Source organism: Aegilops tauschii, chromosome 2 (genome assembly GCF_002575655.3).
Source record: "Aegilops tauschii subsp. strangulata cultivar AL8/78 chromosome 2, Aet v6.0, whole genome shotgun sequence".
In the NCBI taxonomy this organism is placed as follows: Eukaryota; Viridiplantae; Streptophyta; class Magnoliopsida; order Poales; family Poaceae; genus Aegilops; species Aegilops tauschii.
The window spans coordinates 60,679,176-60,693,016 of NC_053036.3; the positions used below are offsets into that span (position 1 = coordinate 60,679,176).

Here is a 13,841-nt window from a genome sequence, read left to right on the forward strand (position 1 = left end):
GAGGGAGGTCCATAGCCTGCCTCCACAACCAGAGGACCCTGACCGGGCCCTTCACCCCGGACTCGAAGAGGATCCGGACATATTTGTGGAGCTGATTGATAGGACGTTCTATCAATTGAGCTGCGATGATGCCATGGTGGCCATCATAGCCGATTTCCTGGACTACTCCCTGCGTCGCATGTAAGTAAAACCGGAGTCCCAACTTCCGAGAAGGATCCCCTTTTCTGCACTTTACCTATTGCACACATATGGTGTCTTACAGGGAAGGCCCTCAGGACGCCATGCCGAACTCGCAGTGACTCGCCAACAAGGGGCACCGAAGCCGGGTAGGCTTAAAAGGAAGGCGGTCAGGACTGAGACGCCGTTGCAGAGGTATGAAACAAAACCCCGCTCCGTGGTTGTCGTCTTTTAAAATATAATAACGTCCATGTTTCCTAGTAGGAAAAACACTAGCCGGACTATATCCGGAAAGTCTGCCGGTCACGCCTCCATCAGTCAGGCTCCAGAGCCGGACATAGAAGCGGACGCTAACATGGGGCGAACGCCGGATGTTCCTCCTGCAGAGGATGCGGAGAGGCTAGCTGCTACAAATTCCGAAGTGGAGAGCGCTATGAATCACAGGCGTCGCCGGGCCGTACTCCGTGACGCTTGTTTCTCCCAAGAGGCGTTTGATGCCTTCAACTCAGGAGACGCGTACATCCGAGCTGCTCAAAATGGTCTTGCCAGAGCCACGGACCAGTATGTAAAGGATATACGGGTAAGAAAATCTGATAATTATATATGTCAGTAGCCCCTGAGACTTGAAACAGTTGACACAACTGATTTAAGGATCATTATTTGTGCAGGTTCTTACAGAGAAGAATACCCAATTGTCTCAAGAGCTGGAAGAGTGCAAAGCCCAGCTACGGGCCGCAGTTGCCGCGCTGAAGGAGTCCGAGAAGGCCCTCTCTGGTAACACTTGTCTCTATTGCAAAGAATGACATGTACCAGATAGTATGCGGCATGCATGCAAATCTAACAATAGATTCTGCAGATGACTCCGGAGTGAATCCGGAGGTCGTGATAGGGAATGAGCCGCATGCCCAACGATAGCTAAAGGCTGCTGAGCGCGTGGTTAAAAAGGTTAGGCAGGAGAAAAACAATCTCCAAGATGCCAATATCCAGCTGGGCGTGGAACTGAAAGATGTTCGGGCCCAGCTTGCTGACTCCGTAAAGGAGAATAAGAGGCTTCGACGCGGCATTTTCAGTAAGTGCTTGAACGAACTTTTAAAGAGTTCGGCGAAGAAACCGGCTAACAGAGTTACATCTGCAGGTATGCTGACGGGTCGTCCCGAGGAGGAGATGCCCGGGTCTGGGGGTGATCTTCTGCCAGAGCTCTCACAACTGCACGAACAAGTTCGGCAGGTGATGCAGGGTATTGCCCAAGCCTTGTGGCCATCCGTCTCCCTGCCAGGAGGCATGGGGGAGCTTGTAGAGAAGCTCAAGGGAGCGCGGCGGCGCTTCCGATTATGGAAGATATCAGCCTGTCGACAAGGTGCGAGCGAAGCCTGGGCCATGGTGAAGACGATGTATACCAAGGCTGACCCTAACCACATGGCCGAGGTCGGACATGTGGGGCCTGATGGGAAAGAGATCCCCGTCAGTTTGGTGTATGACCAAGTAGAATTAGCCGCAAAGTATTCCCAACAGGATTGTAGGCTAGACAGCCTGTTGGATGGTATAGAAGAAGAATTTAGTCAGTCTAAGTGACTATGTACTTCAAGTGACATATATTGTCCCTAGCCGGATTGTAAATCATTTGTCATGGCGGACCTTTTCACTTCGACCTCTGGACCCGATAGTCCGGAGTGTATCCGAATACCCGCTCAGTTATGTAAAAACCGGGGTACGCGTGGAAACTAGGCGTAGGGGTCATAAGTGCTTGAACAGACAAGTACCCAACTAGCTATGTTATATTACATGGATAGTAAGAAACATCTTCAAGGGAGAATAGTTCCGTTAAGGGTTCCTTTCCCTGGGTACGCATGCCCAAATGTGCATGTCTGAACTGCGAAAAGAGACGCAGGCTATAAACATCCGGGGGCATGTATTAAAATAAATAAAAGTCATCTTTTGTTCACCGACCGAGTATTCCCTTAAGAATGCTAGCTTTCGGCTTCACCCAATCTGAGATACACATCCGGCTGACCCGGCAGTAACAATCGCAGAGGTGCTCCCTTATGCCCTAGCCAAATTAACGGGAACGTAGGGCATAAACACAAGAGCCAGGCAACCCAGCTTGGCCAAAACTTAAGTCATATCGGTGCATATAATGGCGAAAAAAGGTACATGTGTAAGAATAACACATGTGTAGGGCATAGAGCCCGGAAAATAATTATATTAAGCTTCTGTATAAGAAGCCCCCAGGTATAATGAGCGCGGTTAGCGCGTCAAGATTGTGTAGTCAAGACACAATTTAGCCTTTTAAGGCCTTGAAGAAAAAGGAAAAAAATAAAGAGATAAAAGACAGATAACGGATATGTAAAAAATTGACGGAGGTAAGGAGACGAACGTAGAGTCCGACACTAGGCGTAGAACCTTCGGAGTCTGGCAGCGTTCCATGGGTTTGGCTCGAGTCGATTGTCCGATGCATCCCGTACGCTCCACCGGTCAGAACTTGGTCAATAATGAAGGGACCTTCCCATTTAGGCTTGAGCTTGTTCTTTTTCTTCTCCGGTAGGCGTAGAACGAGTTCGCCAACGTTATAGGTTTTGGCCCGTACTGCTCTGCTTTGATACCTTCGAGCCTGTTGCTGATAGAATGCGGAACGGGCTTTTGCCACGTCGCGCTCCTCCTCCAGGGCGTCCAAACTGTCCTGCCGATCAAGCTCGGCCTCTTTCTCTTCATACATGCGCACTCGAGGTGAGTCATGAATTATGTCGCAGGGCAGTACCGCCTCTGCGTCGTACACCATAAAAAAGGTGTGTATCCGGTAGTGCGATTCGGCGTGGTCCGCAGCCCCCATAGTACGGAGTCGAGCTCCTCTACCCAGTGCGTGTTTGATTCCTTTAAGGATCACACTAATCTGGGTTTAATGCCGCTCATGATAAGACCATTTGCTCGCTCGACTTTACCGTTAGTTTGCGGGTGATATGAGTATTACAAGAGTTGATCTACCACGAGATCGTAGAGGCTAAACCCTAGAAGCTAGCCTATGGTATGATTATTGTTGTCCTACGGACTAAACCCTCTGGTTTATATAGACACCGGAGGGGGCTAGGGTTACACAGAGTCGGTTACAAGGGAGGAGATCTACATATCCGTATTGCCAAGCTTGCCTACCACGCCAAGGAGAGTCCCATCCGGACACGGGACGAAGTCTTCAATCTTGTATCTTCATAGTCCAACAGTCCGGCCAAAGGATATAGTCCGGATGTCCGAGGATCCCCTAATCCAGGACTCCCTCACCTCTCGAGAGGGGATGCTCAATCAATCTTCTCAGAAATCTTAAGCAGGGCAGCCAACAGACGATGTTGGTACGGGGTGGTTATTTATAGCCGCTACCTTCTGTGGTGAGAAATGACCAAATTGGACACGCAGATCAGCCAATGACCGAATGGCACGTTTCCAGTGGTGTGATTTTGAGCACAGTGGTAATATTCCTTGTAGAGCAAGAAATTTTAACTCCTCGGTCTGAATGATATCTCCTGCAGTACCGAAGAACAACATCTTCTGCTGAAGGTATTCATTCAGAGCACAAAGAAATTTCTCTCAGTCTTTCATAGGTTTCGGATAAGCATCACATCAGACCTAAGCATTGAGAACCTATACCCCTCTTAATAGTATGGACATCCTATGATTCAAATAAGAAAAAGACGAACAAAGAAAGGAATGCTACGTCTTCACTTCGTCTTCAACTTCTCAACTGCAGTCATTTTTACTCGGACACTCCGTACGAATATTGATTCACGTCAGCGATAATTTTAAGGGGTCAATTCCTTCAATGCAGACTTTTGCATCCATGTCTTCTCAACATGTAGCCCAACCTTCTCTACAAAGCAGATAATCTTGGTGAAGTTCTTCGAGCTTCTCTCCGAATACATCATTCTTCTGGGGCTTGCATGGACTATTTCTCTCTGTAGGCACTAGCAAGCAAATCAATCCATGCCTATTTCCAGCAATCTTCAAAACACAAGGGGGCAAATTATTGCACCAACACTTTCATCCCATATGCATCAGTTTGTATGGTGGGATGAGGTAATTCTATCACTCCAACCGTTGAATGCATAATCCTATCAACATACTACTAACTCTAAGGTGTGATCCATGCGCACACTCATCTGATGGGTACCAAAGGACAACAACATAACAACATGCAACTCAAACAAACCATGGAACTTCACCAATCAACCCATCAGACAAAAATAATGTACTTAGACATATAGAAGATGCAAGAAACCATCTTATAATATTTAATAGCATCCAACATCATGTTCAAGTAGGGGATTACAACGGATTGTGGGAGAGTGGAGCACTGAATAGAGAGGGAGGAAGGTGATGGAGATGTTGATGAAGCCGTTGAAGTTGATGGAGACGATGGCGGCGATATTGGTTTCCCCAGCTGCGCTAGAGAGAGGGGGGAGAGGCCCCCCTCCTTCTTATTTTTCACTGGCCTCACCCCTAGACGGGGAGAGGTTTCTTCCTCTGGTCCTTGGCCTCCCTGGCTCCCAGAGGGTGAGAGCCCCTCCGAGATTGGATCTAATCTCTCTCTCTTTTCGGTACTTTTCTGAGGCCGATCACCATTTCTTTTATAGCCAGAGATTCATAACTCCGATGGGACTGAAATTTTAAAGGGAATTTTACTATTTCAATAGCTTTCTTGAGGTAAAAGTAGAGCCCCAACCGACTTAAGGAGAAGCCGCACGGGCCCACCACACGACCAGGGCGTGCCCGTGTGGGCACGCTGTGTGGAGCCCTCGTCGCTCCCTCGGCTTTCATCTTCTGGCTCCAATAGTTGTTTGTTTCATAAAAAATCACAAAAAAATTCAGCTCAATCCGGCCATTGAATTTTTCACCTAAAAACCGACAATAGAAAATAGGAACTAGCCTCTCGCACTGGTTTATATGTAAGTCCAAATAAATATAATACAAAATTGTGCCAAAATCATAAACTCCCTCCAATCTATATTAATTGTTGCTTAAACGGATGTATCTAGCACTGAAAATGCATCTACATACATCCGACAATTGATATGGATCACAGAGAGTATAAATGATGTAAATATAGCATGAATACTCCATAAATTATATATTCGTTTGAGACGTATCATCACTCTATCTGAGAAGAAGCCATTCGGTTTAAGCTATTGTTGGAAGAAGTTAAATGACAAACGAAAACGGCAGCATCTTGCTGATGACCTCAAGAATAGCAACTAGAGGTCGAAGAAAACTTATGGCTCGAGCTCTCAACAATCCATTTGATTGGATGAAGAAGAGGAAAAGTTGTAGGGGCGAATGGACAAGTCACCGTGCCCATGAAGAACCGCCTAGTGAAGGGAAACAAGTGGGAGAAGGGGACGACCGTCTATGACGTTGCATCGAGTAAAATGTCCGCCAAATGGACGGGCATTTTTTCCGGAAGGGAGGAGAAGAAAGAGGACAGATATAAGATCATGTTGGATGCACAAAAAGAGGGGATGGACTGAGACTGGGAGAGGGTGAACAACAAGTTCCAAATTAAGAAGGAGAAAAAAATGTGTGTGTTAAATGGGAGTTTGAGAATGCCCGAACTTGAGAAGGAGAGGTTGCAACTTGCTCGAAAGATGGAGGAATTGAGGATGGTGTTGGCGGTCGCAAGCCTCTTGGACCCGGAAGTCAAAAGGTGGCTTGAGGGAAGGAATAAGGAGATCAACCTACGTAGAGCGGCGACCATAGCAACGAACGCGGTATGTATGGTGTAGTGATCAACGAGTGATTCGATCATGTTGGTCAGTCGTGGCCCGCATGTTGATTTTCATTATGCCATGTTCGAATTGTTGAATTGCGATTTATTTTGCTTCGTTGCGTTGTTGAAATTTTGACAAAGTTATGCTATATGATCAACGTCACAGATCTAGGGGTTTTGATATAAAGAGTGTTGTTGTCCGACATGGCTTTTGAGGCCGTCAGACGCTCTTCGGGGCAGCGCCCGGGCGCGTCCGCAGTCGCAGTTGTTTAAGGAGCCGTATTTGATGCCGTAAGTACACATACAAAGTGTTCCCCGGGAACAACGGTACATCAAAAGTATTACACCACTACTAACCGGAACCCAAGAATAGTTGCAATTTAATACGGTCCCCAGTTTGGTTTGGTTTGGTTTGCTGCCGGGTGCCGGCCGTGCCAACAAGGTCCATGCTCTACCTACTCAGGTATTCATACACCATGTGTTTTATCAGGACCAATCTATGAACACAGCCATGTTTTCACGGAGTCATCTCACACGCGGCGTGTCGCGCACGCCGCGGACGGTACAAGCCTCAACGCAAAAGATGAGTCTCGGGCTCTCTTCTCAGCATTGATATGCTCACAAATTTCCGGACATGTTGTTAGAAAATCATACCTACTAGTACTACTACGTAAAAACTCAGACGTCCGACATAAGCTCGTAGATCGTCCTCAATACTATGGACCACAGATACACCTCACACCAAATGCACGCACCGTATCTCGATCAAGATGCACCAAACCCCAAGCAGACCAAAAGATTCAGGTACGTTTTCACCAAAATTCGCTGGCTGTTTTCAGACAACGACATATTTTTTGTTCTCGCCTGTGTTTTTTTTTTTGGGACATAGTTCGCTCGCCGTGCGCAGGGCAACAGAGCCACCGGGCATATTTTCGTTCACAAAACGCAAAAGGAGAAAGGAAGAAGAGAGCAAGTGGGCACTTGGTCGGAACAGCCGATGCGACTGACACTCGATCCGGCCACACGCTCGCCCACACGGTGACGCGGGACACCGGATCGGGACAGGCCACGGCCCCCTCCCTCCATGTGAGGCTCTGAAACTGGGAGCGCCTTTTCCCCCTTTCTTTTTCGTACGCGCCGGTGGGCCCCACGCTCCAATCTACTCCCCCCGTATCGTAAACAAGCAATTTTTACGTGAACACTCACCCCCTACGTACCCTGCGCGTGTGTGTGCGTCTGACAGTGCGACGCGAATCATAGACTAATCGAAAGCAAGATCCATCCAGTTCAAAAACACCACTCCCATTCCTACAATTTGAACCGCGCTAGCTAGAGGACAAGCGACCGTGGCCCGTCCGACTCGCTGTCAGACATGGCCATGCACAGAGCGGATTCAATACGGCGTGTCACATGCGCCGCGGCCACAGAGCGGCGAGCGCGCTGTCTGTCGACGGGCCGCCGTACATTTGACGAGTGACCAGTGGACGTACCTACGAACGGAGCACGCATGGTTGCGCGGTAGCGGTTGTGCCCCGTTCCGTCCAGACAGGCGACATGACGTGGTCACGCGACGTCGTATCTATTTCCCCAGCTGTGGCCTGTGGCGCAGCCGGCGTACGTGCTAATTCTGGTAGGAGTAGTTTACTGGTCATCGAAAGATTGTTCCTACTTGCTCGTAAGACATTTCTGCCAGGTTCAATCATTGCTACCTCCATACGGTATGAGCCGGAAGTGAAGAGGTGAAAGAGACGGAGACGGCGACGTGGCCCTCCACCATGATGCCATCGGTGAACTCGTTTTTGCCACGGTTGGTAGAAAACGGAAAGGAGTCCGGCACCGGGCTGGACGATGGACAAGCGAAAACAGCCGCGGGCAGGGCCTCCATGTGCGCGCGCACGGGATGCCAGTCCTCGCCGCGCCGTGCCGTGCCGTGGCTGCGCGCGCGCAGGGCGGGGCAAAGGCCACCGCGCGTGCACGCGAAAGGCGGTGAAAAGAGAGGAGTCGGGGGCCGGGCAACGGCGACCAACCAGGCGCGCGCGCGCGGCAAAAGCCCCCGTGCATTCCCCCAGGGTCGTCGCTTCTTTTCGCGCGCCAAATCACCCCTGGCCCGTGGGCATCAGCGCCAATCGCACTTGGCTTTCGGCTTTCCCCTACCCCCCGACCAAGTTCACGGCCTGTTTCCCACGACGCGAGGCCGTGAACTCCAGCCGCTCCCGGCTTTCGCCGCGCACTGGCCGCGCCAACGGATGATGATCGATCACTCGCGCGACCGGCGTCGCGATCGGCCGGGAGACCGACCCGCACGGTCGCATGTCAATCCGATCGGGGCAGGAGGCACGTAACACGAGCTGACGCGGCAGCGGCAGGGGGGACAGACAGCGCCCGTCGCGCGCCCAACAACAAGCAAACAGAGCACGCCGGGTCCGCCGCCGGAAAGTGACGTGGAAATTGCGGTTTATCCCAACATTTTTTTCTTCCACGTATGCTCCATTATTCGGTTGTGCATGACAGGAGAGTATTTTACACTCGAAATTTTGGGTTTGATCCGTGGCCAGTGGAGGCCGAGGGAGGAGGAAGGAAGGAAAGCGACGGCGAGAAGGACGTACGCGAGCAACGGAGGATGACGGGGAGCGCGCTCGCTCGACGCCCCGACCCCGCTACGTACTCCCCGCTCCGTGCGGCTCGTCCCAGAAAAAGCCACTCGTCCGTTTGCAGAAGCAAAAAATTTGGCGTCAATTAGGGCCACTAATAAGATTAGTACTAACTAGAGAACAATAATCATCTGGAGCAGCAAAAGGAGACGAATAATCGAGTTTACACAGCAGTGGGGCAAGCGACAAGGATCTGGGAGTAAACAAACGCTGTGAAGCGACGGAAAGGCGAGGCGAGGCTAGTAGCTTTAGCTCGGCTACGGGCATCAAATCAAACGGAGGAAAGGAGTATAAAAATGCCGGGCCGGGCCGGGCGCCATTCTTATCGCGAAAGGCCGCCGCAGCGGCAGCAGCAACGCAGCAGCGCAGCGAGGGAGCAGCGGCGACGCGGCAAAGGACAAAGCGGGGCGGGACGGGACGGCGACCGGAGTGGGCGCCGCCGCGTGGGCCGCTGGGCCCCGGTCCGGTCAGCACCCCAGATCGCGGCCATTCCAGTCAATCACACACGCACAGATCCACCCCGCCCGCGCACGCAGCGGTAACAACAGTAAAAACGAGAAATCACAGCGCAGCACGGTTTTTTACCGCCGGGTTGATTGATTGGATGGCGGTACTATTGGTAATTTGGCGTTCCTATCCGTCCGCCCGGAGAGCACAGGAAGAATGCAGGGAAAAGAAAAGGCGGTGACAGAGGCGGTGGATCGAGTTTTTATAAATGGGGGCCACGGAGATCCAGATCTATCTATCCCGCCTCCCTCCCTCCCCTCTGAGACGACGAGCGGGGAAAAAAACATCGCAGCGGCAGATAAAAACACCGCAGGACAGACGCGTTTTGCGGAAACCCCCTCGCGAGGTTTCGCCAATCGCCGGCGGCTCCCTCGTCATCTCCGCTCCTCTCCTCCCGGGAAAAGGGACGGCGGGCGGGCGGCCAGCTTATACATAGGGAGATTGGGATACAGCGCGAGGGGGACGGAAGGGAAGGTGCGCACCACCCTCGTGCTGCCGCTGCCGCAAGTAGTATAGCTCGCTCGCTAGCTAACCCTCGCTGCCGCCCACGAACGAGGGAGCTCTCGGGGTTATTCATGGAGCTGCTCGTCTCCGGCTCCAGCTCGCTCTCTAGCTAGTTGTTGTTGTGCTGTGCGACGAAGGAGGAAGAAGGGGTGTGAGGTTGTTTGCTAGGTTTCGTTGAGTGAGCTTGGTCGATCGGCATGGACGCGTACGAGGCGACCAAGGTGGTGTTCGCGCGGATCCAGGGGCTGGACCCGGACCACGCGGCCAAGATCATGGGGCTGCTGCTCATCCAGGACCACGGCGAGAAGGAGATGATACGCCTCGCCTTCGGCCCGGAGGCGCTGCTGCTCGCCGTCATGGCCAAGGCGCGCAAGGACCTCGGCCTGCTCCCGGCCTCGCCCACCTCCGCCGCCCACTCCTCGCCCTTCATGCTGTCGCGCCAGAACTCCGGCCGCGGCGGCTGTGGCGGAGGAGGCACGGCGCCCTCGCCGCTGTCGGTCTCCTCGCCCTCGTCCTGGGCCACGCAGCCGGTGTTCTCCAGGAGCAACAGCGTCAGCAATGGCGCCGCGGAGGAGATGGCGGGCGTCGGGGAGGAGCAGCTGATGAGCCCGGCCAACGGCGGCGGGGGCCCGCAGTCGCCCTTCTTCGGCGGGGACTCGTCGCTGATCCTCGACGAGCTCCACCTGCAGGACCAGCTCGCGTTCCTCACCGAGGGAGGCATGGGCGGCGGGGGAGGGCGTCAGCAGCTCCCGCTGTTCGACGGCGGCGAGTGCCGAAGCCCCAGCGGCGGCGACGGCGGGCTCTTCCCGTACGGCGCCGGGTGGGCCAACGGCGGGCCCGGGCACCGCAGGAGCGCGTCGGTGAGCGAGCTCTGCTTCGGGGGCGGCGACGGCCTCGGCTGGAAGCCGTGCCTCTACTACGCGCGCGGGTACTGCAAAAACGGGAGCGCCTGCAGGTTCGTGCACGGCGGCCTCCCCGACGACCTCGCCGGCGCGAAGATGGACCAGGCCGCCGTGGAGCAGCAGTGCCAGGACTTCCTCCTCCGCTCCAAGTCCCAGCGCCTGGCCGCGGCCGCCGGCTTCGCCTACTCCCCCACCGGCTCCCTCCCCGGCTCCCCCTCCGCGGCGAGCAAGTGCCTCAGCTTGCTCCTGCAGCAGCAGCAGCAGCAAAACGACGGCCAAAGGTACTAAATACCCACCACCCTCGCCAACTACGAGCTCCTAGCTCTCGTTTCTACCGGCGGGCATCTCACCGGTTGCTCTCGGATTCGCAGGGCGGCGGCCGCGGCTGCCGCAGCAGCGCTGATGCTGGGCGGCGACGAGGCGCACAAGTTCATGAACCGCCCCCGTCTCGACCGCGGCGACTTCGCGAGCATGATGAACCCGGGGTCCCGGCAGATTTACCTCACCTTCCCGGCGGACAGCACCTTCCGCGAGGAGGACGTCTCCAACTACTTCAGGTACCTCACCGTGCTCGCTCGCTCGCACACCACAGCTCTACCTCCGCTCTGCCTGCAAGACTCGCCGGGATTAACCGTGCTCTTCCCCTGAACCGCAGCATCTACGGCCCCGTCCACGACGTGCGCATCCCCTACCAGCAGAAGCGCATGTTCGGGTTCGTCACCTTCGTCTACCCGGAGACGGTGAAGCTGATCCTGGCCAAGGGCAACCCGCACTTCATCTGCGACGCGCGCGTGCTCGTCAAGCCCTACAAGGAGAAGGGCAAGGTCCCCGACAAGTTCAGGCAAGCCGCCCACGGCGACCTTTGCCGCTTGCTTCCGGCAGCAGCAACTAACCAAGACATCCCCATGACCATTTATGTCCGCTGTTGCTCTGCAGGAAGCAGCAGGGCGAGAGGGTGGACTTCTCCGGCTGCGGGTCTCCCACCGGGCTGGACGCCAGAGACCCCTTCGATCTGCACCAGATTGTTGGTTCGTCATTGTTGCAACTTCCATGTTGATTGATTGTTCATGTTCATATGCATGATGAGTGAGTGTGTGCTGAGCTGAGATTCTTGTGTTGGATTGGGCTCCAGGTGCGAGGATGCTGCAGCACTCCAACAGCGCCAACGAGATGCTGCTGAGGAGGAAGCTGGAGGAGCAGCAGCAGGCGGTGGAGCTGCAGCAGGCGATTGAGCTCCAGAGCCGGCGCCTCATGGGGCTGCAGCTGCTCGACCTCAAGACCCGCTCCGCCGCCGCCGCCGCGCCGACCCCCATCGGCAAGCCGTTCAGCCCCACCCACACGACCGCCGCCACCCCGACCCTCGAGTCGCCGCCCGATTCCGGTATTACTTGTGTGTGGCCAACAGAGAAGAGCTTATTATTACCTGGCCACAACAGATGCAGTGTTGCTCACATTTGCTGTGCTGATCTTGTGTTAACAGGGGAGCAAGGCAATGGCTGCGGCTTCCTTTTTCCTCGCAACAATGCGGTCAACGGAGCTGATAAGGATGAAACCTCAGGCGATTCCACCACCAGCCCTAACACTGACAGCGACCAAAGGTGGAATTACACGCTAAACAAATCACCATCATCATCACCATTTGTTCCTTTCATCACACTTAGCTTTCGTCCAGCAGTGCAGGGAAGTAAGCATTTCACCAAACTGATCCTTTAGCCCCTTGTGCTAATCTAATCTGCAGCGCGGAGCATAACCTGCCGGACAGCCCGTTCGCGTCGCCGACCAAGTCGGGGGCCTTCGCCCGTGATCCTTTCGCGCCCACTGAGTCGGAGATCGCCGCCGCCGCCGCCTCGACAGGTTGCAACGCGGCCTACAACGGCGGCATCAACAGCAATGGCGCCAGGAACGGCGGCATTAACCACCATCTCCTACCTCCGGCATTGGACATACCCTCACCAAAACCTTACTTCTTCCCCATGTCCAGGTGTGCTTAACACCATCTCTATCAATGTCCCATGCATAGTTCCATTTACTATTGCAAATTTGCATGATTGGTGTGCTGAAGGTATCATGGATGGATGCAGGCTGTCCTCCGATCACGGCGCGGTCGGGATGTAAAGTAGCGCTGAATGGAAGTGAGTGATACTAGTGCCTAATCATAGTAAGCACCCCCTCTCTTTTTACCAGCCCTTCAACACCTTGCTCCCTAGTAAAATCATGCTATGCCTTTTTCACTTACTGGAATGATGGTGTCTTAACCTTGGATCCTTCTCTTTGTTGTGCAGGAATACTAGCAGCAAAGAAAAAAGGAATAGTGCAACATAGGGAAAAAAAGAGTGAAGAAGTTGCAGCATAGTTTTAGTTTCAGCAGCCCCCCCTTTTTTTACCTTCTTTCCCTTCACCTCTCCTCAAACTGATGGTAGCACCAGCTTATTCAGACCACAAGAGGCGAAGGGCAAAAAATACTACCACTACCAGCAACCCCAAGGCTTTAAAAACAGTGTCAGATACGTTAGGGCCCCTCCTACTATTACCATTACCCCATATGCATTAGTTACTGTTAGTTGATTACTCCTGCTACTACTACTAGTACTACCACCAACAACCAATACTACCACCACCACCAACCCCCCATTGATGTGCCACCAAGCTCCTGGCAAGCCAGGCCAAGCCAATATAATAGCCACTAGTAGTAGTAGTTCTCGTGTAATAGTAGCACATTAGGTGCGATGTTTAGCCAAAAAAGTACAGAGGAATACTACCACAATGTATGACATACACTAGTGCTCTGCTCGCTGTATTGCAAGACAGTGCAACAAGAATACGGAAGTGACGGACAGGCAGGGATGCATAGCTAGCTAGTTTGTGTTGGTGTTTACGTATGTATGTACGTATAATTTCACTGGATGAATGAAGATAATGAACAGGTCCGTCAGGTCTCGGTGCTGTGGGCGTGTGTCGTGTCAGGGTGAGGGGTGGACCACTCACTCACTGCCGTGCCCGTGCAGCGGCAGCGGTAGGGCGAGGTGTCAGCGTTGGCCGTGGATCAGGGTCCCTTCTTGCTCGGCAGCGCATTCAGCTCGGCACTGAAGCTGTGTTTTTTCCTCTTGATTTTTCAACTTTCTCCTTCCCGTTTGTCCTGTTGAATCTACAATGCTAGTTCGGTCTGTGCCGTTGCTTTCCGGCACTGTAGCAAACGCATTGCCGGGCGGGGACGGCGACGGGATGGAACGGGATGGAGATCGGATGAAACGGATGCGAATGCGACGTCGGGATTATTATCATCGCCCGGAACAGAAAAACCAAGCGCCTGAGAAGAAAAGGTGATGCCGGTAGCCACGATTATTCCCCTCCTTG

At 53.4% G+C, this 13,841-nt stretch overlaps 1 protein-coding gene across 2 annotated transcripts; it reads left to right on the plus strand.

Annotated features, from left to right (window-relative positions):
- Positions 1 to 8,503: 8,503 nt before the first annotated feature.
- LOC109746378 (zinc finger CCCH domain-containing protein 53) lies at positions 8,504 to 13,414 on the plus strand. 2 transcript variants are annotated; one of them, XM_020305492.4, is made up of 9 exons: positions 8,504 to 10,768; positions 10,859 to 11,044; positions 11,143 to 11,328; positions 11,424 to 11,515; positions 11,620 to 11,868; positions 11,968 to 12,085; positions 12,226 to 12,468; positions 12,569 to 12,645; positions 12,770 to 13,414. In XM_020305492.4, exons 1-8 carry the CDS (start codon positions 9,783 to 9,785, stop codon positions 12,600 to 12,602), a joined length of 2,094 nt encoding a protein of 697 aa, XP_020161081.1. In that variant the 5' UTR covers positions 8,504 to 9,782; the 3' UTR covers positions 12,603 to 12,645; positions 12,770 to 13,414. The 2 variants fall into 2 exon arrangements, with proteins under 2 accessions (XP_020161081.1, XP_040257523.1); XM_040401589.3 differs by having other exon boundaries at positions 9,315 to 10,768; positions 11,620 to 11,877.
- Positions 13,415 to 13,841: the final 427 nt, after the last annotated feature.

Coding starts and splice junctions, on each gene's coding strand:
- LOC109746378 (XM_040401589.3), top strand. CDS start 9,783: ATGGACGCGTACGAGGCGACCAAGGTGGTGTTCGCGCGGATCCAGGGG. Junction 10,769..10,858: donor CAGCAAAACGACGGCCAAAG/GTACTAAATACC, acceptor TCGGATTCGCAG/GGCGGCGGCCGCGGCTGCCG. Junction 11,329..11,423: donor AAGGTCCCCGACAAGTTCAG/GCAAGCCGCCCA, acceptor GTTGCTCTGCAG/GAAGCAGCAGGGCGAGAGGG.